The following is a 26563-nucleotide window of genomic DNA, read 5'->3' on the forward strand; positions in this document are numbered from 1 at the left end:
ATTAGGATCAAAATTATTTAATGATTTAGTGAATTTAATCTGCCAAATCATCTTGTGGAACTAAAAATCATCTGTGCAAGCCCATGAGATGATGCTTCTCCTGTGTGTGCAGGTTAGCTGTATTTATTCTTCAACCTTAACCTTTGTATATTTCTCCTTCATTTCAAATCACCTCTCTGGAGAACTGTTAGCAGTTAACTTGGGCAATTACATAAATTCATGACATACTTTCAGTAAGGTTGTATATATATTTCCCAGCTGTAGGTTTCAGTACTCTAAAACTCTCAAATATGCCTGAAATTCTGCATGTCTGGTTTTTGAATGCTCATAATTTTGTCTCTAAGTTCCTGTGTGATCTTCTTTTTCTCTATGTATATTTTTGATATAAACCCAACCCAAAAGTTGACACGACTTTTTTTCACAACAACGGTCACCTTTATAAGCATTCAAATACCAGAAGAAATACTCATCTTTGTTCTCTGCAGTTCCAGACACCTGTAATATATATTTTTGTATAATTGATTTTATATATATATATATATATATATATAATTTTTTATTACCTATATAATTTATTATTACATATATATATATGTGTAACAAATATATGATACAATAAACCACCTGAGCCTATTCAGAGTGGGTGCTAAAGTAACTGTGTGAATCATTTGTCAAAGCCCCATTAGTACCTGTGCAACTGAGATAGAGAGGTACAGTGTTACTTACTGAGCCCGAACCTTTGAGTAGTGTGATGATGTGATTCAAATCCTCTGATCTCAGCTGTGTGTCCTGAAAAAGCAACACTTTTAACCACCCCCCCCTTTTTTTTTTCCCTTTAGATTTTGCTTTTAAGGTATTTAAAATGTGAAATAGCCACGTTAAACCAACATGAATTTACTCAGGGATGGGTAAAGCCAGACCATGCGTGAAGCACACACCGGGGTTTGTTTTCAGCCCAAGGAAGATGGCAGGGCGGGGCAGGGCGGGGCAGGGCGGGGCAGGGCGGGGCAGGGCGGGGCAGGGCGGGGCGGGGCAGGGCAGGGCGAGGCAGGGCAAGATAGGGCAGGGCAAGGCAGGGCAGGGCAAGGCAGGGCAGGGCAGGGCAGGGCGGGGCAGGGTAGGGCGGGGCAGGGCAGGGCAGGGCAGGGTGAGGCAGGGCAAGGCAGGGCGAGGCAAGGCAGGGCAAGATAAGGCAGGGCAAGGCAGGGCGGGGCGGGGCAGGGGAGGCAGGGCAAGGCAGGGCGGGGCGGGGCAGGGCAAGATAAGGCAGGGTAGGGCAGGGCAAGGCAGGGCATGGCAGGGCAAGGTATGGTATGGTAGGGCATGGCAGGGCAAGGCGGGGCAGGGCAGGGCAAGGCAGGGCAGGGCAAGGCAGGGCGGGGCAGGGAAAGATAAGGCAAGATAAGGCAGGGCAGGGCAAGATAAGGCAAGGCAGGGCAAGGCAGAGCGGGGCAGGGCGGGGCAGGGCAGGGCAAGGTATGGTAGGGCATGGCGGGGCAGGGCAAGGCAGGGCAGGACAGGACAGGGCAGGGCGGGGCAGGGCGGGGCAAGGTATGGTAGGGCAGGGCGGGGCAGGGCGGGGCAGGGCAGGGCAGAACACGGCTCGGGCCAGTAGCGGAGCTGGGGGTGCCCCTGCCCGCGGGAGAGCTCACCTGGGCGGTGTCCGGGGCGTTTCTGCGCCTGTCGCCGCCGCTGCGGGAGGGGCCGAGGGCCGCGGAGCGGGAGGCCGGCTGTGGGGCGGGGGGCTCGGCCGCGGCCAGCCCGGCCATGGCGCCTCCGCGGCGGCGGCAGCGCGGCCCGGCCGTTGCCATGGGAGCGGCGCGGCGGCACCGCCCGCGGGGCCCGGCCGGGCCTCCTGCCGCCTTCCGCTGCTTACAGCACTGCCGCGACCCCCGCCACTGGCGCCCGCGTCCCCCTGCCAGGAAAGTCACTTCGTGGGCTGCTGTCTGTGAACGCCACCTCGGCGAGAAAAGCATTTTCCTACCCCGTCCGGGACAGAGGCTCGGCGGCTCCCACGGGCTGGGCAGCTGGAAGAGGCCGGTCGATCCGTAACAAGGAATCACGAAAAAAACCCTCCGTGAGACGCCAGCAGAACAAACCCAGACGGGAAAGCGCTGCCTGGCAGCGGGGAAAAAAGCAAAGGGAACCCTTTCTCTGCAAAAGAGTAATAAATCAGGGACAGAAGGGTGAGGGGATGTAGATATCTTGTACTTGCAAACAGTGAGCAGCTGTTTGAGACTTAGCTGAGAGCTGAGATGCAAGGACAAGGCAGCGCTTGGTGTGCTCACAGGTACTCTTCTGCACTGCTCGCTTTAGCTGCCATTCTGGGGATCTGGATGCGCCTCGGGAAAGTTGCACACACGTCAACTTGGACATGCACATATCCCACTTCTCTGAGTGCAGGCACTCTTGATGCCAACCTCAGTTTTCATTGACAAATAATTAGCTACAGTGATTGCAAACAAATATTTGAGTATGTGAAAAAAAATTTTAAATGCTAGGATAAGCTGTTTAAATCTTCAGATGGCTTTTATATGAAGTGATTGGTAACAATCAAGAAAGACACCTTTATGGCTCCAACTATAACCAACACAGTCCTTATTTTCATTTTCCCAGCTTGCATGCAACAACTTTCCCATTTCATACCTGCCTTCTGCAGAAATAAGGTGCATCTCACATTTAGTACTCATATGTACACATTCTGTACATATGCTACAGAATTCTCTTTCCATCAAAGGGAAAATACCCAATAACAAGTATATGTGTATGCCCAAAAATACCAGTGCACACTCTGCATTTAGTAGAAATTCATCCTGTATGCAACTCCAAAATGATGGCAAAAATACAGCCTGGCACAGTATAGGGCTCTGAATCTAGAAAATGTTATGACATCCATAACCTCCGGAGCTGCTATCGTAGAACACAAGATCCGTAGAACATCCAAAGGCAGGACCTGTAGCACATTACGCAGTGCCCTCACATGGTGTGACAATGCAGCTGCCAGCCTTGCAGCTGGTGCTTGACACTTCATCCCTCCATGTACACACATCTCTCCATTACTCTAACCACTTTACTGGCCCTCCCATGTTCTACTTAAATATTTGTTTCTGTGAACATTCTGTTTTGTATCTGGGCTTACACTGGGTGGAACAAGCTTCTCTGTTAAGCATTTGAGATTGTGCTGACAATGCTTGTATGTCTGCAGGCAGTTAGCTGAAAAAGCTGGATTATATATATCTATATCTATATCTATATCTAATCTATATCTATATCATCTATATCTATATCTGTATCTATATCTATATCTATTCCTTGGTGCCCAGATAGGAACTGAAGTTGTATGTATTCAAAGTTTTAAAGCTTATATAAAAAAAAAAATAACAACAAAAGTGCTTACATTTATTTCTATTGTAGCCTAAGTGATTTCAAGTTTGGTTGCTCTGTGTTTTTAATGACAAATGTATAGAGAATATACCTAAATTGGGCAACTTAATCTGTAAATTATAAGCTTAAATCACATGGCACTTGTTGGCTCACTGTTCCAGAGATCATATTGCAAAGCTCCATTTGCTCACTGTGCACCTTCTTCAAAATGAAGCTTTTAGAATTTAAGATGAAAACTACATTATGCAAGTTTGACTACAAGGGATTCTGCTGCCCTTGGCAAATGCCCATCCTCAAAACCATGCAATCAACTGTGAAAATACTTACTCAGAAGTTAATAAACCCCAAACAGGCTTATAGTGTATTTTTATCATATCCACCTCTTCTGTTGGTAATGAAAATATTCAAGACACCAAGGCCTTAGTTATGAGAGTATTGAATTTTAAATCTTACAAATGCTAAGAAATATGTTTAAAAAGTAGCCTTGATGTAAAGAGGATTTCTGTTTTGATTGAGGACAAGGTTTTGGTGTGAAGACACAGTTCAGCAAACTCTGTTCTTGAGGTAAAACTGAAATTTCATAAAACCACAGGACTCTGTGTGTAGGGCACAGCTGCATGTTACAAGATCAAGGTTACATAATTAGGTCTGTTGACTTTCCTGAGTGAATTATTTCCTCTAGCACTCATTAATCACTGTTTTACAAATTAGGTTTTGAGCTTTAAAAGGACTATTATTTCAGTATATACCTTTCATGTACTGCAGTGAGGATCTTCAGCTCCGGCCAAGTGATGTCCTTTCCTTGGCTGTATTGAAACTGTAGACTCTGTCCAAAGCCACCCGCACTCTTTATCAAATATGACACTGAGGTCATTAAAGTACAGAAATCAGAGTATTTTTAAGTCTGTTGACCCCTTCACTTCCTTTTCATTCTCCTTTGTGTCTATCCTGACAGACTTTCTGTGCTTTATATTCACAGAATAAAAGGAAAAGACCTTTGAAGTGGCTGGCAGTACCTTAAACCCGTCAAGTCAACAGAGCTTCCAACATCTGGATTTACCTGCCTGTACTATTAAAATACAGCGTCGAGGTTATGGGGTAGTATGGAATTGAGGGGAATTTTCACACTGATCTTTATTATTGTAAGGAAACATGGTAAATCACAGGACACAGAACTTATTCTCTTGTACAGTACAAAGTAAGGCTGGAGAAACGTTTAGGTTTGGGGCCCCAGCTGCTGGCATAATGTCAACACTCAGTAGAACACTGATATATAGAGAAATAGGGAGGTTAATAAGTAAAAGCCAAGAAAAGAAAGACTTCAAGGTCCAAAATGTTACTGTTATGTTAGGCATGGTACAAACCAATATTAAATTTCTGAATTTTAAAAATACCTATATTCCATTTGGGAGTCTGGGAAGGCTATGTAACCTAATGTGAAAGCAATGCCAATGCTGCCAGCTCCACTGACCCATGCATCTTTACTTCTCTGAACTTAGAAACTCAGTTTGTGCTGCTCATTGACAGCTAAGCAGCATTATATCTCTCATGTACTCTTTTCCTCTTATGCTGGCATAAGCCTCTTAGCAAAAGAGTTATGTATTTCCAAACAAAGGACTGCAAAGTGCTTCACCTGTTTGTTTCATTTGAAGAGTAATTCTATTTCATACACACAACAGGACACTTGGAAAACATACTGGTGCCTAGCCATCTCATCATGGCCAAACTTTTTGTTGAATAAAAAGTGGATTGAATATATGCTGATAGTACTGTAGTGTTCCCTCGTATTCTGAAAGCATGGAGAATATCTTACAGTAGGATAAGGGATATAGCTATCCAGTGTGTCTGTGTGAAAAAGCTGTTAACCAGACATTGAAAAAGAAATAAACTGCCCTTAGAATATTTTCATGAATTCACATTCAAGTTTTACCTCTCAGAGAAAATGTTGATCAGAGCATCCATGTATTAGAAATAAACACAAGGTAAAATTTATTCTGCATAAGCACAGAAGAAAAAGCAAAATACCTTACACTAAGTTTTTATTGATTTTTGTGTAAAACACAGTCTATGGAAAAATAGATAAGAGCATTACTAACAATATATAATAGCCCTGTTCCGAGGGACAGCACAAACAGTCTGACAAACACAGCTACAAAGAGAGTATTACATATGGGAGACATATTATGCTCACTGTAAGACACTGCCAACAAGGCATGAGAAACAATATATAATGACAGAGATCATCGTTCAAGTCAGTTAAATGTATCACTTGTTTTAAAGGCTGTAATCTAATTAATTCAAGCAGTATCATATGGTGATACAATATCAGTATTGCAACATTATTCATTATATTGATAGAAAATACTACAGGATGAACAGCCAAGAATTCAAAATCTTGTATATTAGGAGATGCACTCTCTGCAAGGACCTATGCATATGCATTCATTACCACTGCATATGTGAAAATATTACACTGAAAAAAATCAATCTAATTTTTATGCACCTGATATATCTATCTTTCAGAGGAAAGCTGTTTCCTAACTATATTAATACCTGTGAAATTTGTTGCCACCTGGAAACTCACTGCCTTATATTAATTAGCTATTTCCTTTAATGCTAGTTGAGCAGCTAACGCCATACAGACACAAACATAGAAACACTATTTTATAGGAAATTAATGCCAAATAAAAATATGAATGTACTTTCTTATATTGGCACATCACATAATTCACAATGTTGGAAAAAAAAAATTAAAAGTGGCACCAGTTCACAGTAACTATTACAAGCTAAAGAACTTGCAAAATGATTATGAAATAATTAACCACTAAATAAGTCAAAAACTTTAAATAATTTGAGAACATGTGCATTTAATTAACAGTTGCCACAGTTAATAGAATTGTAAGATAAAATTTAAGACACATGGAACCTGTAATAGAACTCTGTTTTAGACAATGTTAAGAATATCTTAATATCCACGGAAAACAAATAATCTGTTGCTAAATACATAGAGGTCTCCATTTTATAATGTGTGTACAACTCTGTATCACATATTAAGCACTATTTTTTTAGCTATACAATAATTAAGAGAAATTAGGATTATTTCATTACTTATTTTCATTAGGCAGTTAAGCAATTTATATAAACCTACACAAAAATAATTTTATAGCAGGCTATTCTCAAAATACATATTTATTCTCCTAAGTAACTAAGATGTCTAAAAGAATGTAGTTGTTTATATTTATGCAATCTAAACTAAACAATTAACCTCAGGTATTTTTCCAATGAGAAGTCCTATGATGAGTTCTATAGAAATCAATGTGTTTGGTCACATGAATAAAAGATCCCTTCTGGGACTAAATATATGCTGGATATGAAGTTTGCTAAATGTATGAGCATTGTTTACCTTCAGGCTTAACAGTGTCTTGTTAGAGTGGATTGGTCCTTAAAGAACACTATAAAATATTAGATCACAAGTCAACATGCTAGTCCAGTTGGAAGTAAATATGTGGCCTAACAGGAAACCGTATGTCATTTTTGTAGCACAAATATTTCATAAAATGCCTTCATATAGTTGATCTAAAAATATTGTCTATTTATTAATACTTCAATATTTCAACCTTTCAAGTAACATATAAAATTAAAACACATTTTTAATTTTCTACACACAGTTTGAAAATAGGAATGACTCATCATTATTCTCTCCAGACATCTTTGGCAGTTTAAAATTTAAGTTTAATCGTTGTTGAAGAAATTTAATAACAAAGAAACTTTTTGCATAGGAAAGAGGACCAATGCATTTATGTATGTACTGTCAGTGGATGCATGACTGTACAGTATCTGTGGACTTTGACAGTAATTTCCAGTCAGTACAGTATCGTAGTTCTGCATTATCACTATTGCATCAAAATTAATAACTCTAGGGAACATAAATATTAATTACATATTCTACAGAAATGTAAAATTACTGTAAAATAATAGCAGCATATTTAATTTTCAAATATAGTCAGATTTTCAACAGTAATACTTTCTGCCTAAATCTGTTCAGATGTTTGATATTCTACTCTCAGTTATACCAGCCCATTCTAGTAATTTTAATTAGGTTTCATGTGCAGGACTGGGGTAGAAAGTTAAGTGGTATTTATCCCATTAAAATTCTCCAAGATTTGATGTATTCTAAGATTTTTACAGTTAATTTCATTTAAAAGAATGAAGCACAATGCTTCAACGATGCTGCAATAATGAAATAGGAAACAGTCCAGGACATTCAATTCTGTAAGCTTTTTAAGACACATACACTTTTTGGAATGCAATTACGAAGTTAAGTTACAAGCTGTAATTGTTACTTGTTTTTCATTTTTATGTGAAAATCTCATTTGTAGTAGTTTAGGCTCCTGCCTGTCTCCAGCAACAACAGTTTTTCACTTAATGTCTAGAATGTTTGATAAAAAATTATTGTACTTGTGTATCACCACCAGTATCATTGAAATAGCTGCATATTGGAAGAGGAACAATAAAATAAATACCCTGAAACAAACTTATTTGGCTTTGGAAAAAGAAAGAATGCAAACTTTTTTTTATTTATTCAATAGATTTTTTGAACCTTTTTTTCTTCTTTATTTCTCTGTTAAAAAATAGGAAAGTTTGAAATTTCTAAAATGTTTGATAATTTTTTGGAGAACATAGGTATTAAATACAGTAATCCAGAGGCAGCACCTGTCTCAAATAAATCCAAAATTACTGATTTCCAAGTGGCTGAGAAGTTATGTTAAAACTGGACACCTGCTTTCTTTTGAGAAGCATATGCCACTTGTCAGCTACTGGAGACAAATCTCAAAGGCCTTAGCCTGACCAATTGTAGCTTTTATTACAATTAATTTTTCTAGAAATGGTGAAATAAAAAGAATTATTTTCCTTCCAATTGACTCCATCACCAAGGCTTTAAAAGGAGGATAAATTTGAGCTCTCCAACTACTTGAAATTGTGTATTTGTGAACTAGAAAAAGTATCAAATATCTGCTGACACACATAACATAGTTTTTTTCAAAAAATGTATTCACAAACCTCCATTTTCAAGAAGAATCCATTGGCCTCTCATTCAATACAAAACATGTCTAAAGACATAAGAATGCTCTAATTCCGAAAAAACATCATGCAAGTATTTTATTTCTCATCTCTAGATTTGAACATGCTTAAAATTAAAGGAAGTTCAACTGTCTCTCATTTTGTAACAAACCCAGAATATACACAGGCTTGATGTGTAAGTTTGGGGAATTTGGATATTAGAATAAAAATAAAATTGTTGTTAATATTTTGAATTTGAAATTAAATTAAGAACAAGTAACAAATTCTTTAGGCTTAGGTTGGCATAACTGGGGGCAGAGTTTGATTCTAGAATCTTCTTTTTCTGTGAAGCTGTTCATTTCATTACAAGCAGAGATAATGAGATTTACAGGACCAATGATATTTAAGGATAAATTCAAGGTTAATTATGTAGATTTCTAATGCATGATAGGACAAATTCTTACAAAGTAATAAAAAATAAGAGAAGGTTCAGCTAAGAAAATCAGAGATTTTAAACACGGCAAATAGAGATAAGAAAAATATAATTTAATACAAGAAAATCAGGACCAAATCCACAATCTGATTCACTGAAATAGAAGTTTTGCTAATTAAGCAGCAGCAGCCTGAAGGTATGAGTCAAGTTTAGTTGTTTTGTTAGAGAAGAGTAATTACTACTGACATAGCAGTAGTAATAAGTAATTGTGAACATTATTTAGAATTCAACAGGAAATGCGAACGGCAAGGTGTAGAGATTTTTAAGTATAAGAATAATAATTTGGTTTCTCAAAACTTCAGACATATCCCAGAGTCACTTGTTGTAAAAGTTAGACCTTTATATAAAAATAGAAGATTGTATTTGCACAAAAAGATACTAAGAATTTAAGACACATTCTGGGAAATTCATATATAATAACTAAAACTCCAGTGTAGACACAAATAACATGAGTACTGTGATGCTTCCAATATATTGGAAGCTTCACAGTGAAAATGGACTTTTATTGTTGCTGAATTCTCAGCTTTCTTTTTGTTTTAAAATATTTCCTCATATTTCAAAATCATTGAAAAATCAAAAACTAGTTTGCACACATCTTTCTATAAATGTGTATCACTGTTTTGAATCTTAATTATATGATGTATGAAAAGAAAGAGATGCCAAATGTCTAAAAATCTTACATAATGCTTTGAAAAAAAAGAAGAGGGTATTAGTGCAATACCCTTTGCTTACAAGATGTACAATCACATCATAACTGAAATTTGGTTTGCATATTCAAATCATGGAATGGTGTAAAACCACACACAAATAAATATACAGTACATGTGCAATACACTTGACTGAGTACAAGTGCTGCCCCTGGGCTGGGGTGACCCCAGTATCCACTCAGGCTGGGGGATGCAGGGATGTGGAGCAGCCCTGCCCAGAAGGAGCTGGGGGTGCTGGTGGATGAGAGGCTGGACATGACCTGGCCATGGGCACTCACTGCCCAGAAAGCCAAAGGTGTCCTGGGCTGCAGCAAAAGCAGCGTGGGCAGCAGGGCAGGGGAGGGGATTCTGCCCCTCTGCTCTGCTCTGGTGAGAGAGATCCCACCTGGAACACAGCACCCAGCTCTGGGGTGCCCAGCTCAGGAAGGACATGGATGGGTTGGAGCGAGCCCAGAGCAGGGCACCGAGGTGATCAGAGGGCTGGGGAGCCTCTCCTGTGAGGAAAGGCAGAGAGAATTTGGTTTGTGCAGCCTGGAAGGGATGGCTTAGGGGTGACCTAATTGCAGCTTTCCAGTACCTGAAGAAAATCTTCATGAAAGATGGAGAGGAACTTTTTACAAGAGCGTGTAGTGACAGGATGAGGAGAATGGCTCCAAACTGAAAAAACATAGGTTTAGATTAGATATTAGGAGAAGATTGTGTGAGGGTAGTGAGGCAGTGGAACAGGTTGCCCAGAGAAGCTGTGGATGCCCCATCCCTGGAAATGTTCAAGGCTCGGCTGGATGGGGCTTTGAGCAATTTGGTCTAGTGAAAGGTGTCAAGGCCCATGACAGGGGCATTGGAACTTACTGATCTTTAAGGTCCCTTCCAACTCAAACCATCTGTGATTCTGTGATTATTACAAATAAACCCTGATTATTATTTATTTCCTAAATAATTTACTTTATATTTTGAACTTATTAACGCAAAAATGTGGTTTTAATAGAAGAAACACTGCCCAGAAAAGGTCATATTAATAAACAGCACTCTGACACATATGCTCCAATTCAAAAAAAATATCTGTAAAGCTTGGTTCTAATAAAATACTATTGTGATATAATTGTGAAAAGGAACATTAAAGACAATTTTATTTCATAATCATCTTCTCTCTGTAATCCAAAACAAAAATATTTTTCTAGCTATCAGCAGTAGTAGTCTTCTAGATATAAACTTCTCATAGTTTGGTTAACAGCTTGTACTATATGTCAAGCAAGAGACTTTACAAAGACTCCTACTTAACTAAACTCCTAAAAATGCAAATTTATGACAAGAACCCCAAAGCCCAAACATGTACAACAGTGTTAACAAATAACATCACATTACAGTTATCCTTTCTGGGGAGAGATGAGGAACAGATCCGCTTACTTCTTCTATAACATGGCTTTTCTCCCATCCTCTTCGAATTCTCCTCAGTTTCCTACTTACACATGGCAAAAGTAACACAATCTTGCCAAGAATTACAATGCAAGGCAGAACAAGGGCAAGAACAAAATTTGGTGGTGTATAAAATCTGTAATACTCTTCTTCAAAAGCTCTCTTCCATCCATAAATCAGTACATGGAAAGTACTTATAAGCAGAGCAATGTATCCAAGTGTAGACTGAAGAAAGAGAAAACAGGAAAAAGAAGATAATAGCATTTGGTCCTTCACCTGACATCTCTAATACATTGTTTGCACTATTTTAACATTTCTATTAGACATCAAGTTAAAATCTCTTACCTATTCACTACATTAAATTAGCAATATATGGTTTTAAGTTCACATTCTGAAATTATAGAACTGAACACTGATTTACAGAGTATCTCTGGTAACATCTACAGGCCTTAGTCACAGCTGAAATGATGCCTGCCCAAATTCTAAGTAATGGAAGCCAACTTCAGGATAGAGATTCCAATAAGGAACAAATCCAGTATAGTTACTAGAACAACATCCATTGTGACTGGAAATTAAGTTTCCTATTTCATAACTGTGAGGCTAGATCACTTCCAAGGTTCCTTATTACAGAACAATGCAATTGTGTTGGAAAAGATTTGGGCCTAAACTCACATATTTTTATCACTCTGAGATGCGCAGCTTACTTCTGCCCCACAAAGGCCTACATCCACTTTTCTGATGTTAGCATAAACCAGCCCTTACCTTCTCCATCAGTTGTTGCTGACTGGTTAATGGGAATATCTGAACTGCAGGGCTTGGGCATAATAGCACAAAGCAGTGGTGCAGTTTACCATAAACAGGCAGTGCTGGATAAAAGGTGAAAGAGAAGATTCCCACAGCAGCCTGCAGAGGAAAAATCTCTCAGCACATAAATCTAGAGCTTGCAGGTGGTGATGCTAATAGGGGTCACTCACCACTTCTGAGAATCTGCCTTTTTAAGGGCCCTGTAGCTGTAATGCTTCGTAGATTTGACAACGCATTGTTAACTTTCCCAAACCATGATTAAAGAAGACTACTATGCTTTGACTTCTGGTGGTAATCAAATGAAAAACTGTTTCTGGCCAAAACTGATGTAATGATTAACCTGGCTGGGAAACATTTGCAGAAAATCATTGAAACAGAGAACGAGCATTAAGAAAAGTAACTGGCTACCAAGGTATGGTCTAATTCCAGCAAACAGACAAGCAAGGAAAAATGCAGCCTAAGGGTCTATAACACACAGTGAAAGAATTAATTCCTTCTACTTCAAGATTAAGCAGTCTCTAAGGCAAGAAGAATGTCTGAGCTAATACTATTTGCAAGGATTCACAGGTATAATGGTATAAAAGGAAAATATTTCTGTTGATTTCTTGGGATTGGTACATGTTTTTTGACTTTCCAATATTTATCTATCTTTTTGCCAGTGGTTTCAGAGCAATTTTGTGAATCTTTAGATATGGTGCATACTTTTTCTTAAAAAACAATTTGCTCCCAAAATATCCCATAGTAAACAGAATATTTAGACAAACACTTGAGGATATGAAAATGGCATATGCGGTATCTGAACAGAACTTCTGGTAAGAAATTTGAACACCAAACAATACGATCAAACCTGATGTTTTAATATGTTACTGGAGATTTCTGTGGTATGACCTGAATTCATTGTTCACTGCTGGCAGGGAGAAGGGCACAAGTGAATCATATCCCTCAACATCAGGATTACTGATGAGAAATACAACAATTCTTGAAAAAAAGAAACAGAAGGGAAATATGATACAGTCATTTCCAATTATTTTTATTTCAGTGCTTATTTTAATTCCATTTGCAAGCTTTAGTTTTGAGACATCTATATATTTCTCTCTATCCAATGGTCAAAATGGAAATTAAGAAGTACATCAGTATACTTTAAACTAACAGCAAAAAGACAAGAAAAATATATGATGCACTTTTATTAAGTTCTCTTTTTTTGCCCTGTGAAGAGCTGCCATATGCTTCTCTGTTGTAGTGAAGTGAAGTGTTGGTAGAGCATGTGCTAATGTGTACCGCACAATTTCAACCACACATCCAAAAAACTAACAAAGACAGTGCTATAGCTTCTGTCAGCTACTAATGCTATGTTCTTCAGCTGGGCACCAAATTACCATTACCAGGCTCCAGATGTTAATTCCTTTAAGAGCAGAGGACTTCTGAAAGCAGCAAGAAGCAATACTGTTTCTTCACTGGTAAATTCACATTGAACAGTGCAGTGAGCAGCAACATCACTTGTATTTCTCGGCAACCCTCTGCCTGGGCTTTAGGATGGCTGCCGGGAAAAGTGGAAGAATATCTTTGGCTGCTTTGCTTCCTTATCTTCCCTAATACTGTGTTTCCTGGAAGCTGAGTAATAGATTAGCGCATTTCCTATGGACTCCCAAATCTTTTAGCTTTTCTCTAAGTCCTCCTTGTTTTGTTTCTTTTCCTTCCTGATCAAAGTCAGCTTTTAGCCAATACAGGAGATTCCCAGGCAAGGCTACTGATAAACTGGACAAACGGGTATTGTTTGAGAAAGGAAGTAACAAGTTAGAGGAGCGGGAAAGACGAGGGAGAAAAACCCCTAAAATGTTACCAACAAAGGTGTATGTATTTGAGACAAAAATGTGCTGTGGGGCAATCTGCTTCAGGAATTTCTACATTTGCAATGGTCGAGTAGTTCCAAGCAATTGATATAATTTATATATAAAAGATATTTTCTAAATTCTACATCTATGCAAGATATACTTCAGATTCTCTGTGTAACAGGCTATTGCTAAACTTAAAAACTGTGTAGTAACTCCTGACTGGAATCATACCCATAAACTTGCTGAATACCTCAGACCTCAGTCATCTTTACTGTGGGGAAAAGATAACCTATTCTTGTGGGAGAACCAAGGCAGGGCAGCCTTTCCTCAAAGTGTATACATGAGAAATATTTTACTCATGCTACCTCCTAAAAGCTTTAGGATTGTGCTAGCAGAGAAAAGGAATATCAACAAAAAAGTCAGCTTCCTACCACTCAAATGGCAGATTTGTGTTGGTTTTTTGCTAAAAAACATGATGCTCAGCCTTCAACACAAGTCTGCTCTGTCTATTGCCACTATAAAGATGGGTTCTGGACTTGAAGTCTTAGACTGGAAAACAAAAGCAGCATTCATTTATGTTTACATCATATATTTACAGTTTAACTTTCCTCACTAAACTGAAGGCATAGCTTGCTGACAACATTCTCTATTTCCTTGTACTTTATGTGAACACTCAAGCACTGGTTTCAATAAATGTCTTTCGTTCTTTTTACAGTATGTTGGTTTAAGCTGTTTATTCTGCCTGCTCTGACAAAATACCAATTCTTTTGTATTTCTTGCCCATGTCTTCCTTTGCTCCTTATCCAAATATATTTAGATGAGAAAAAGAAGAATACTGAAGTGGCTTTTAAGAAAACTGCTGCATTAGTTTATCAGCCACAGCTTTCTTCCCTGCTGCTTTTCTCAGTAAACTTAAGCTCTAAATTAAGTTAAGGTGACTGCAAACTTTCTCACTAAGTTTCAATCATCTAGGATCTCCTACTGAGAAAATTCTTCATCACTGTCTCATTCTGTGGTTTCCTCTATCTGAATATTATGAGTGTTTCTCTCCAAATAATAATGAAGTAATCAGACCTTTGTTTTGTACAGTGGTCAGCTCTGTACTGTAGCAATTCCTGTTTTCTGCTGGTCTCTTAGCTTCTTCTAGAACTGACACAGTCATTTCCTTTTGCATTATTAAAACCTTTTCATATCTCACTTTGTTCATATGCATACTATGAGCGAAGGAGTGCTGCCTGCACTGCTTGTCCCCTCCAAGTCCTTTTCCCTTGGTGAAAGAGGCTGGAACTTTTGGGGCTGCTCACACCTGTGTTTGAAACCAGGCTAGGCAGGCTAGGCAAGATGGAGTCATCTCCAAAATAATTGGGGATACCAGCAACAGCAATGACTTCTGTGTAAACATATTGATAACTGGTGTTTCTTTAGAGTATATTAGGAAGACTGTGTTCAAAGACTGTTTGAATTGCTATAGGTTGGGGAGATTAGGGCTTGATCTACTGGGATAAGGCTAGTCTATACTGTACATTTTAATAACCTCAAATTTTCCTAGTAGGACTCAAGACTGAATATGTTGTAGTGGTAAAACTATTTAGAAGAAGCCAGACTCTTATTTTGATGAAACTATTTAGTAAGATGGCAAGCAAGAATGTGTTGTTTGCAGTGTGAAGTGCTGAACTGGGACACTGTCTGAGTGTGGTAAGTGCCTGATTCTTTGTCTGTCAGATGTGAAACAAGTTCAGCAGCTATTGTGGCAAATCATCTGAGATTCAGGACTAAAGCTAGAGACATACTGCTTTTCCCAGCTGAAAAGAAAAGCAGCAATGGGATGATAGGTTAGTAGTTCCATTGTTTACCTCGTGACTTAAAGAAGAATGAGAAATTTAAGTTCAATTTTCCTTCATTGCACTGCACTTTGGTAGAAGAAAAATATAAAAGAGTAAGTATTATAATGTTTTACCTGTACTCCTTGCATACTGGGGACAATGAAACTTATACAGAAATACAGACTCCCTTTACTCTAGTAAGCAATCACTGAAAGTCTGTTATCTGATTGAAGAAAGCAAAAAGACTTTTTTGACAGGTAACTAAATGAAAAATAACTTACATCCTGAGAATTAATACCAAACTAAATGCTCATTAACTTTAAAGAAATCTTTAGTAGTTCAATACTTTTGTGGCTAAGAGTTGCAAATGATCATAGTTCATTACCAATATCAGTTATCTGGAGCTCATAATGCAGTATGAACAGTAACATACATCCAGAGCAAACAACTTATTCGCAAGTTCCTCAAAATACTGACAGATGGGATATTAAAGTTCTCAAGTATTTATATTTGGAACTATTTTTACTTAATTTACAGTGGAAATAACTGCAGTAAATATGCAGTGATTATTGTGTGGGTTTTGACTCAGTCACACAAGCCTAAAATTTGGAAGTATGAGTAAGGAAAAATAAGACAAAAATTCTGTGTTTGTGGCTGGAAGTTATTACTGGATAAAGACATCATGTCATTCACTAGTGAACACATATTTTTCCCTCTTGCACTGAAGGTTTTTATCACCCAACAGCAGCACTATTGTCCCCACACAGAGAACTCCAGATGGCAGAGATGTTGTAACAATACACTTGAGTATTTAGTCTCTCTGAAGGCTCAAAGCCATGACCATGAATAAACAGTTCTGTCAGGGTAACTCCACTTTTAAAAACTTTTCAGCAAACTTTCTGTAGGTCTACCTGCAGTTTTCCAGTAATGGAAAGCATAAGGGAAGGGAAGACATTACAGACAGTCCTCAAATAACTACAGCCATTTAAGTGTTCCACAACACTCTCTTTAAAATATCTGAAAATTATGAAGCGCAACCCAAGCCCTCAACTTTAAAGTCAGTGAACACATTCTGAAGTGAACAGGACTCAGAATTCAGCATTATTAGGCTAAGCTGAAAAAAAAAATGTTAATCAGAAAAGACTGAGCTAAGACTACAACACTAAAGCCAAAGTCAGAAAACAAAATATAACAAACCCCAAAACTGTGCACACAGAGGAATTTTCACCTGAATGCTAGTATAATTTCTTATACCTGACTGCTTCCTAAAACTACTGGCAATTATGTGTAGGATCAAGCACTGAGCTGTTCATTAAAGCCTGTATTTCTCAGTATTTTATACTGGTTAGATTTGCACGTTCTAGGTATTTACCTGAGGATGGAAGGCAGCATATGGTGTGCCAGGGCTTGAAAAGCCGCTGATCTTAATAAGCAAAGCTCCATATTTTACTAGTGGGTATTTTCAGCTAATGGGAATAACGCAGTTGAGAGCTGTGTCAGGTCCCACAGCAGACAGGAAGAAAAACTTACTCAGTGGAACCATGGCTGTCAGAGGGCTGTGTAATAAAAATCCTGCAGGGCAAATTAAGTCTTCAATTTTAATAGCTGTGTGCATCTACCTATACAAGTATCTACTCAGTATCAATGCATTTAGCAGGTTTGTCCAAATTTATCTAATTTGAATTTAGCAAGACATTCTAAGAAAAGAAAAGGAAAATATTAGTGACTATTTGGTCATAGCTATGTTGGTTATTTAAGATCAAGAAGTGCAAAACAAAAAGTCCTGTTCTAACACTCATGAAATGCTTAATGTACCTTCATAGTAACATATTTGCTGAGTAATTTCTGTTTTTATTGAACTCCCAGAGACAAAGGAAAAAAAGGCTCTTGTCACATTGCAACGAGCTTCTGTTTATGATCATGACTAAAGAATTCTTGTTAACACCAGAACTCCCTTATTAAAAAAGTAACATACCTGAATAAAACTGAACTCCCTCCAGTTTAAGGCACTGTTTACTGAAGGGATGGAAGTTACTGCCAGCAAAGAAAGCAATCCAAGACTCATTATTCCAAAAGAGATATACATTTCAATTCGCCACACTTCTTCCTCATTCCAAGAATTTTCAACATTTGCATGAACCTGATGAAAGAGTAGAATGGAAGAACTTTATTTTAAAGAATATTAAAAATACCAACAGAAGTTATTTTGCTGACTTAAAATTTCACAGTCATAGGACAACTATAAAACGGGGTCAAATGTTTCAGAGGTTTCCTCATTCCTTGGAAAAAAATCAGCAATTTCCTTACTGCTGGTATTGGCTCTAGCTAGATTAAAAATATGTTCAACAAGGAAATTTAGATGAGATGCTAAAAAAAAATGTAACATTATATACCATTTACAACAATATTGTTATAAAATCGGGTAATTCTGCACATTCTTAAACACTGTAAAAAAGGAGCTGTGTTCTTCAGACTCTTCAAACTTAAATTCTGTAACGTGAGTTGGATAAACCTGCAATTTCTTTTTGGTTTGTTACATTTAGAAGTAGTTTAGCATAATTTCCTTCAGCTTTTCTATGCTGAGTCCAAGCTTGTTTCTCTCTTTTACTATTGACATCACATTTTTCCAATATGGTTCTCACTGGAGAGCTTTACCAGAAAAAACAAACAACTAAGAAAGTTAGATATTCAATTTTTTTTTTTCACTTCCAGCTGAACCATTGCAATATGATATGTCTTGAAAAAGGTGCACCTTTAGCAAATATTAGCAAGTTAGAGTTTTACAGTATCATCAAAACGAAGATCATTTCTTAGTACAAGTACCAGTGAATCTTTTTGTATTACTAATTTTAAGTGTGAATTATTGTTTCTTGCTGCCTATTACAGTTCTGCCCTTCCTTTCTCCTAAGTTCATTTTTAGATGCGAGCTCTTTCAGAGTTTGTGACACTCCCTGTTAATTTGTTACATTTCATTTTATTTCTTTATTTGTTTTTTCTTTCTGTTTTATCACAACTCTTCCTACAGATTTTATGTGGTGAATGACAATGCCATTTTTCTGCAATGCTGCTTTTCTGCCTCTTCAAAGGTTACAATAAGCTGTCTCACTGACAGACAGCAGTATCAGACCCTCTTCTAGAGGATGATAGATTTGTAGGAGAATGTTACAGGGTTATGCAAGATTAATTCTTCCTGGAAACTATGAGTCAATTTCTATTGCCTGCAACTGATGATATCCACAGAATTTTAAGAGAACAACGTATTTTTAGCATTGGTCCAAAATGTTACAAAATATCAGCATCTTCTTTTTGGAACACAGAAGTATCTGTAAGCAAGATTACAGTACACTTTTAATATTTGTAAATGCACTTAAGATATACATACTTCCCCCCATGTGTTAAGTATACATAGAAAAGAACATAGCTCAGAATTTTCCTGCTGTTGCTCTTATCCTACATTCTTCTTGCGTATATTGCTATCAGGAATTTCAGTTGGACATGTCCTTGATTCCCCTTATCACACAAACTTGACTGCAGATTGACCCACAAGGTCAGCAAAATGCACAGATATTTCTTAATTGGCACAACTTATGCATAAAATAACCCGTAACATTTTGTGCCAAAAGCAGTAGAACAGATTAAGAAAAACCCAATAATCACATTCAGGAGCTTTATGTACCCAGCCAAGGCATTCACTGAACTAAAGATTGTCTTACTTGTTGATATGCCATGTTGAGGAACAAGTAGCGCTCCGATCTCCTCATAGGCAAGCAGAGGCTGTACACCACGTGCACTGCTGCAAAGAAAAAACTCAGCAGTCCAAGCTGCTTTCGACACTGGAGCCAGTTGTCCAGCCAAGGAGGAAATCGCCGATACTTCGTGCCATAGTAAAGCTGATAAGCAGCTGCAATAAGTCCTGATAAATATACTAGAGAAAGCAAAGTGATAGCAACAATTGGCAGAGTCTTGTTCACAATCTCAATGGGAATCTTGTAAAAGTCACTCTGCTGATTTCTCATGTACGGATGGATGATATCTCTGACAAAAGAATAGATGAAGAAAAATGTTGCCAGACTAATGGCAATCACTACAGGTCCCTTCCACAGGGTGAACAGTCGCAGAGGCAGGTTTTCAATCTCCCTTGAAGATGACAATGCCCCCAGATCAATAGGAATGAAACCGAGCTGACGGGCAAGCTCAGTAACTTGATGGCGAGCCTGAACATTGTTACTGCATATATAGACCTGTTGGGAAAGTCAGGGGAATTATCTGTAGTCAGAGAAAGACACTCAAAGTTAAACAAAAAACCAGCAAAACCCATTGAAAACCTTAAGGGCTTACAAATCAAAACTATGACACAACCACTAAAACTGTATCCTTTATCCAAGCTTATATCATCAATATGACAATAAAATCACATAAAAATCTAGCCAAAGTGCAAATATGCACATTGATTTATCAACAGAGTAATCAAAACAAAATTGGCTTTTTCTAGGATTTAGTAACGGGAGCTGTCTTGGTAATCTGTACACTGAAACCTGGCATACTGAAATGTCTACAGGACTGGATTAACTCCAGAAACAGCTAAAAGCATTTCAGAAAATCCCAAATCCCTCAAAAACACAAGAATCTTGAATGATGACCTTTAAAGAACTATAGCATACACAGAATGAGAAGCAGCGAACAATAATCTCTCTCCACGGGTAACAATTTCAGCTTAATTTCACAACCCAGATTTCCACAGATTTCACATTTGAGCATTCAACAGAAAAGACAATAACTACCAGCCAAATAAGAACTTGTTCTAAAGGCCAGCTTATTATACAGTGAAAGAAGTGTATGGCTATAAAGTACTTCAAGGTTCTGTTAAAATTTACAGTGGGCTATAGTTTGTCCAACACTGTTTTCTGATCATCTGCATTGAAGGACATATAATCTGTTCTGACTGAAGTGAATTACTTTTAGTGTAGTGCTATTCTGAAAGGGGATAAAAGAAGTATGGTGAAGTTATTTTTCAAATTATGCTAATTCCATGTAAATTCCATTCCATTTAAATCCACCTGAGGTGCCAGAAAACTCAATTTAGTCTCCAGAAGTCATGTTACGTTAGTTATTTCTTATGTATTTCTCAGATTCATAAAGCTATGAAGGATTGGATGCTTGCACAGGCTTAAATCCTTTATATCACTTCAGCAAAACATGAAAACCATGAAGGTGCATTTTCTATATGCAGGATGGACTTGCAGAACATACTGGGAAGGACTTTGAACATGATGTTCACAGGCAGTGCTGGATCAATGATCACTTAGAAACATATGTGTTTCCTTCTGTTCCCTCATATTTATGATTTTGGGGCACTCTAAAAGCTAGAAAATTTATTTTAATCACTGTGCTGCTACGTTGAACACAACCATTTTTAGAACAGCTGATTCTTGAGCTCTGTGATTGGGACCTGAGATTTCTGTGCATCTCTTTCAATAATTCACCCCAATTCTGCCAATAAAATGCACTGGGAAAGACTGTCTCTACCCTTGTATAAAGCATAGGTAAACACATCAACTTATGTCCCAAGGGAAACATTAAGACCCAACATTAAACTCCTCTCCTCTGTCTGTAGTCACCGAAAGGTAAGTGGTGTTTACTCTAAGCCACTATCCACATTTCCTCTGCAATCTTTGAAGAAAAACAGCCAATAAGGGGAAAAAGCCGGACCACTTACTTTATTTGTCTTACAGTGGGATGAACTAAACTCTGAAGATTTTATTGGCTACTAAAATATAAGCTAAAGGTCCAACGTTTTAGGCATGCTAAGTCAGGGAATTTAAATCTCATGAGTTCTGGCTGTTACATTCAGTTCCTGTCACATTCATTTTACAAATAATTTAAATTAATACAAATAAAAACACTTACCTGTCTGCTGGCGTCCTTTGGTCCTAACTGCAGTGACCAAGCTGAAATGACATTGAATCCTTTGACAATTAGGGAATCAGGAAAAAGTGATGCCAAATACTCTGCATTGGAGTCTGGATATTGGTCTACTCTTGTATTATTGCTGACATCAATCAGAATTTTACCAGCAAGTAAATGTTTGAGATCCCACAAAGAGATGTAATGCTCTCTGTGTATGGCTACAAAAATAATGTTTGTTTTAACTACTGCATCTTCATGGTGAGTGACATCAACCACATGGGGAAAGAAGTCAGCAGCGTGTTTAGGGTTTCTGCTCCCTACGACCACGTGGTACCCACATCTGATAAGTCTGATTGTCAATGACTTAGCGAAGTCTCCACTTCCAATGATGCCTATTGTGACCTTACTGGCATCCTTGATGCCATTGGCAACATTTGGTAGAAAAGTTTCATTGAGGTTCTTGGGACTCCCCATCATAGAGATCGATTCCATACTTCAAAGACACCAAACCTACAGTGGTTTCTTTAGGGAAAAAAAAGGAAAGAGAAGAAAAAGGAAAAAAAACAACAGAAGGAAAAAATCAGCATCATATAATTTTATGAGACCCCAAAATCTATTAACACCTCTGGAAGCAAAATCTTTGGCTCTAAGTTTCATATTGTATTTTCTCCTTAAGTAAGGGCTAATCAATTTCGTCTTGCAGTATGTCACCAATAGAAGGAGAAACAAGAAACATAAAGTACTTTAAGCACTACAATAATAGTTACTTAAGTAAACAACATATTTTTCATCTTCTCCTATTTCTTACCTTCCACTGCCCTGGATTACGGGACCACAAGTTAACTTTGTACTCCTGAAACTAATGGTCTATAGAATAATGAGTAGAAACATGCAAAGAAAATTGGAAAACAGTAGACTGTAGAGAGCACTGGCCTGTGATCAGCATGAGATCAGTGAGTACATGGAAGCTGAATTCCATTAGAAGTTTATGCAGGTTATTACTGCGATAGCCTCTCCTGGCCATGAAGGAGAAGATGGAAAAGTCTCAAAGCTGCAAATGTCATAACACGATGACAAACATCCATCTGACATACTCACCTGTCAGCCTGGAAAATGGGCTGCCCATGTGGATCCAATGGCAAAACCAAAGAAATTTATCAAGACCTAGTCATGAGATCACTAATGACATTTCTAGGTCAGGCTGCTTGGTCTGGCAAGGATTAACTGTGGATGCAAGGGTAAAGGATTCAAGGCCATGAGTCACAAATATGCTTAACACAATTTTCTATCCAGGCAAGTAAGACAAATCCTGGAGACAAACACATGGGACAGCCTTCCATAAAAAGCTAATGGCAGGAAGAGACAGCTTTCACGCAATAACAAAAGGAAGATAATTTTAGGACTCAAATTCAGTGTAGTAAGGGATGTTTTCAATAAGAACAGAAGCTGAAAAAAAAAATAAATACTGCTATATCCTTGGTCAAAGAACTGCATTAAAGCTCTAACAAAGACATTAAAAACCAACAAAACAACCCTCAGGAGGGATGTCTTCACACAAACCAGCGTTATGGCCTAGGTGGTTCTGCATCATTGTGGGGGGTTTACCCTGGTTGAAGGCCAGGTGTCCAAAAAGGTGCTGTTCTATCACTCCTCTCCTCAGCTGGGCTGAGGAGAGAAAATATCACAAAAGGCTCATGAGTTAAGGGCAGGGAGAGATCACTCACCAATTACCACCAGAGGCAAACCATACTTGGGGAAATTAACTGACTATTACCAATCAAAATCAGAGCAGGATAATGAGAACTAAAATAAATCCTAAAGAAACACCCTCCCCTCACCCCAGTAAACTTCTTCCTGGGCTTAACTTTGTTCCCAGTTCTCTGCTTCCTCCCCCTCTACAGCACAGGGAGACAGGGAATAGATGTTACGGTCAGTTCATCGCATGCTTTTTCTGCTGCTGCTTCTTCCTCAGGGAGAGAAGTCTTTCTCCCGAACCAGCATGAGTTTCCTCCCACAGGAGAGTCCCCTACATACTTCAGTGTGAGTCTTTCCCATAGGCTACAGCTGGATCTCAGCTATACCATGAACCTCATGGGCTGCACTACAGATTGCAGGGGAATGTCTAATCCAGCGCTTAGGGCGCCTCCTCCTCCTTCCTCTTCAATGGCTTTAATGTCCATGTTGTTGATGTCTATGTAAGTTGTTTCTCTCACATGGTCTCACCCTCTCTTCTGCAGCTGCAATTACTTTTTTTCCCCCTTCTTACCTATGTTACCCAAGAGGTGCTGCCACCACTGCTGATGAGCTGGGCCCTGGCCAGCCATGGTCCAGCTGACACTGACCCCATTAGACACAGGGTAAGAGTCCTGCAGCTTCTCACAGAAACTACCCCTACAGCACTCCTCCCCATCCTATTACCAAAGTCTTGCAGGCTAAGCCAATATAATTGCAGAACAGGAATAAATTCTGAAAATTAAGGAATCAATGACGAGAGGCAGGCTAAGAAGAAGCAAAAAGAAGGTTGCTGTCTTGAGAACAATCAACAACAGCCCACAAAGAACCTCTTCCTGAGCCACCATCTAAGAGCTGATATGATGGTAATAAATAATCAGTGAGGAATATTAAGTAGCCATTGGCTACTAATACAGCATGTGTGGTGAACAACCTCCTACAATTAAAAGCAGCTTTGTGTTTCAGAAATTAGAGGAAGCTACTAGAAGAATGGGCACTTTTCATTTCAGCTTTGAGTAAAAGGTATAAACTCATAGAAACTAGACTGAGAAGTTGAAGACTCCAGTGAATCCTTCTGGCAGAGGCAGAACACAAAGATTTTTATGCATGCACTCAAAAAAGCATTGAGTTTTTCCTTACCATGTGACCTAAAGCATATTTAACACATGACCAAATTACCAGTATTTCCTGTATCAGGATGGGTTTGCACCCAGGAACATAATGAGAATATATAATGAGATAAGAGATGTAACTGGATATGACAGAACATGTATGCTTTCGCTATGTGATACTGCAGTTCATACCACATAACCAGAATATTCTGCAGAACTTTGAGGTTGAAAAGGAACCACCATAAAGAAATGGGCTTTCCAATACCATTTAACCATGCTGCAGCCTACTTTCAGTTTTAGTCCAAAGGATCCTGGGGAGAGTGGGGACACAGGACTTGGACATGATTAATTGCTCTGGTGAGCTGAATTTGGCCTGCTGGCCAATGTTTCTCACTGCCTGTTCTAAGGAAAATACGATGCGAGTAACAGAATCAAACTAACAGACTTCACAAAAACCCTCTGGGAACAGGCTGACATGACTTTCAGACAAGTAATCTCAGAGAGGTACAAGATCAGAGAGCCAGCATTTACTGAAACAGACTATATTAAATGCACAACTGCAATTCAGAGGCAAGAGCGTATAAGACTCTTTTAACTGCAATAGGAGAGCTTTCCTGAAGTGAAAAAATCACACAAGATTTAAAAAAAATAAAGAAATTGTGTGCATGGCTAAGGAGCATTATAAAAAGACAAAGAGACAGTGCTATCATGTAGGGGTAAAATCAGAACAAGGATGGTAGAGAAGTGAGTTTGTAACTAGTGAAGAACATAAATGGCAACAAGTAGAAGTTCCATGAACACAATAAAAAGACAAAAGACAGAAGGCAAGGTTTTTAACTTCAGAGGAAAAGGAACGAATTATACAAAGTAGGACGAATTATTACGTGTCTTCTTTATTTCAGCCCTTAGCAGAAAAGTTAACTGTGAATTGGTGTTTACAGAAATTCCTTCTATCAGGAGAGAGAGACGGAGAGGTCAAAGTGGAAAAGGTAAGTTAAGAGTAAAGGATAAAATTAAAGATAAGATAAAGATTCTCAAGTCAGCAGACACTTGTGAAATCAGCCCTTGGTGCTTAAAATGCTGACCAAAGTGGCATCTTCAGAACTTAGCAGATGACATGACAGGCAGACTAGTACATATTGCTAAAAGAAGGGATGACGACTAAGGAAAACAGACTTGTTAGCCTAACTTCAGCACCTGGACAGATTTTTCATCGTTATTGTGCAATCAATCAGTAAATAAATGGGAAGCAGATGATAAAAAGCAGCTGAGGTGGGTTGCTCAGGAACAGATTTCAACAAAACTAACCTTCTTTTACGAACTAACTGATTTCAGGGTTATAAAAATTAATAGAAGTGACACAGATTTGACATATGCTTAAATGAGCTAAGAGAACATCACAGAGCTATGTCAGACAGATGGGGACACATGTGAGAAACTGCTCCTGGAAAAATAACTACGGGAGGAGAAAACCGAACCGCTGCATCGGTGACCCCCCGCTCGGGCGGGCACTTACGGGGCGCGGGCTGAGGCGCGGGGCTGGAGGGAGGCCGGGCGCGGGCCGCTGCCCCCCGGGCGGGCTGGCAGCGCGGTGCGGAGATCCAGCCCGGAGCAGCTCGGCGGGGCCCCGGTCCGGGCCGGCATATCCAGCTGCAACGACAACACCGCCCGTGACGGGCAGAGCCGGGCCGGCGCTGCCAGGCCCGCCCGCCGCGGGGCGGGGGCTGGCCGGCCCCGCCAGGTATCGGAGCGCGCCCGCGGCTGCCTGAGACCGGGCCGCACCGCTCCGTGGTTCGCCGGCACCGCCAGAGCCTGCCCGGAGACGGGGGCAGCCGCAGCGCTGGGCAGCAGGGAGAGCCCCGCGGGCGGCGGCTGCGCCGAGGAGCGCCCGGCGGGGATGGGGCCCGTCCCGCCCCGGCCCGGCGTCGCTCACCTCCGCCCGCCCGCCGGAGCACCGCGCCGCCACCGCTCCTCCTCGCACTCGGGCCCGCAGTGCCGGGCGGGCGGGGAGGCGGCGCCTCTCCTGCCGCTGAGACCCGCCCCCTGCGGCCGCCCCGCCACCCCCGCCGCCGCGGCTCCGCTCCGTGTGGGAACCTTGGTGAGGGACGAGTTAATCAGGAGCCGGCAAGTGTGGCCTCGCGGTCAGGAGGGCCTGTGGTATCTTGGGGTGCATCGGGAAGTGTGGCCAGTAGGTGATCTTTCCCCTCTGTTCGGCCTTGGTGAGGCCACATCTGGAGTGCTGAGTCCATTCTGGGCTCAGCAGTGCAAGAAAAACTACTGGAGAGGGTCCAGGGGA

At 39.6% G+C, this 26563-nt stretch overlaps 2 protein-coding genes and 1 long non-coding RNA gene across 10 annotated transcripts in view; 1 reads left to right on the plus strand and 2 right to left on the minus strand.

The window, feature by feature from the left end:
- The window catches only part of CFAP69 (cilia and flagella associated protein 69), a 28912-nt gene extending 27090 nt beyond the window's left edge, over positions 1–1822 (minus strand). For 2 of the 3 annotated variants that reach the window (XM_086858009.1, XM_086857998.1), the window contains exons 1-2: positions 1653–1822; positions 727–789 (exon numbers count right to left, since the gene is read on the minus strand). In XM_086858009.1, the coding sequence (XP_086714135.1) occupies positions 727–789; positions 1653–1811 (222 nt within the window). In that variant the 5' untranslated portion in view covers positions 1812–1822. Of the gene's footprint in view, positions 1–726; positions 790–888; positions 947–1652 lie in introns of those variants that run through there. The other variant, XM_086858015.1, reaches the window with a different exon arrangement.
- LOC111924201 (uncharacterized) lies at positions 1810–8779 on the plus strand. Its single transcript, XR_002861523.2, has 2 exons — positions 1810–2290; positions 4364–8779. It is a non-coding gene; the product is annotated as an uncharacterized LOC111924201 (long non-coding RNA).
- STEAP2 (STEAP2 metalloreductase) lies at positions 5407–26298 on the minus strand. Of its 6 annotated transcripts, none has more exons than XM_086858052.1 (6): positions 26201–26261; positions 25784–25917; positions 21425–21946; positions 19231–19758; positions 17493–17657; positions 5407–11283 (listed from the first exon to the last, which is right to left on the minus strand). In XM_086858052.1, exons 3-6 carry the CDS (start codon positions 21914–21916, stop codon positions 10999–11001), a joined length of 1470 nt encoding a protein of 489 aa, XP_086714178.1. In that variant the 5' UTR covers positions 21917–21946; positions 25784–25917; positions 26201–26261; the 3' UTR covers positions 5407–10998. The 6 variants fall into 6 exon arrangements, with proteins under 6 accessions (XP_086714178.1, XP_086714181.1, XP_086714176.1 ...); XM_086858055.1 differs by lacking the exons at positions 25784–25917; positions 26201–26261 and adding exons at positions 22523–22648; positions 23030–23080; XM_086858031.1 differs by lacking the exon at positions 25784–25917 and adding an exon at positions 11821–11961 and having other exon boundaries at positions 10605–11283; positions 26201–26264.
- Between the last annotated feature and the right edge of the window lie 265 nt (positions 26299–26563).

Source organism: Cyanistes caeruleus, chromosome 1 (genome assembly GCF_971803275.1).
Source record: "Cyanistes caeruleus chromosome 1, bCyaCae1.hap1.1, whole genome shotgun sequence".
NCBI lineage: Eukaryota > Metazoa > Chordata > Aves > Passeriformes > Paridae > Cyanistes > Cyanistes caeruleus.

Excerpts from the sequence above, each read along its gene's own strand:
- STEAP2 (XM_086858031.1), bottom strand. The coding sequence starts at position 21,916 with ATGGAATCGATCTCTATGATGGGGAGTCCCAAGAACCTCAATGAAACT. Across the intron at positions 17,658-19,230 it reads TCAACATGGCATATCAACAA|GTTCATGCAAATGTTGAAAA; the intron begins GTAAGACAATCT and ends CTCTTTCATCAG. Across the intron at positions 11,962-17,492 it reads GGGAGTTCAGTTTTATTCAG|GCTGCTGTGGGAATCTTCTC; the intron begins GTATGTTACTTT and ends TTTCCTCTGCAG.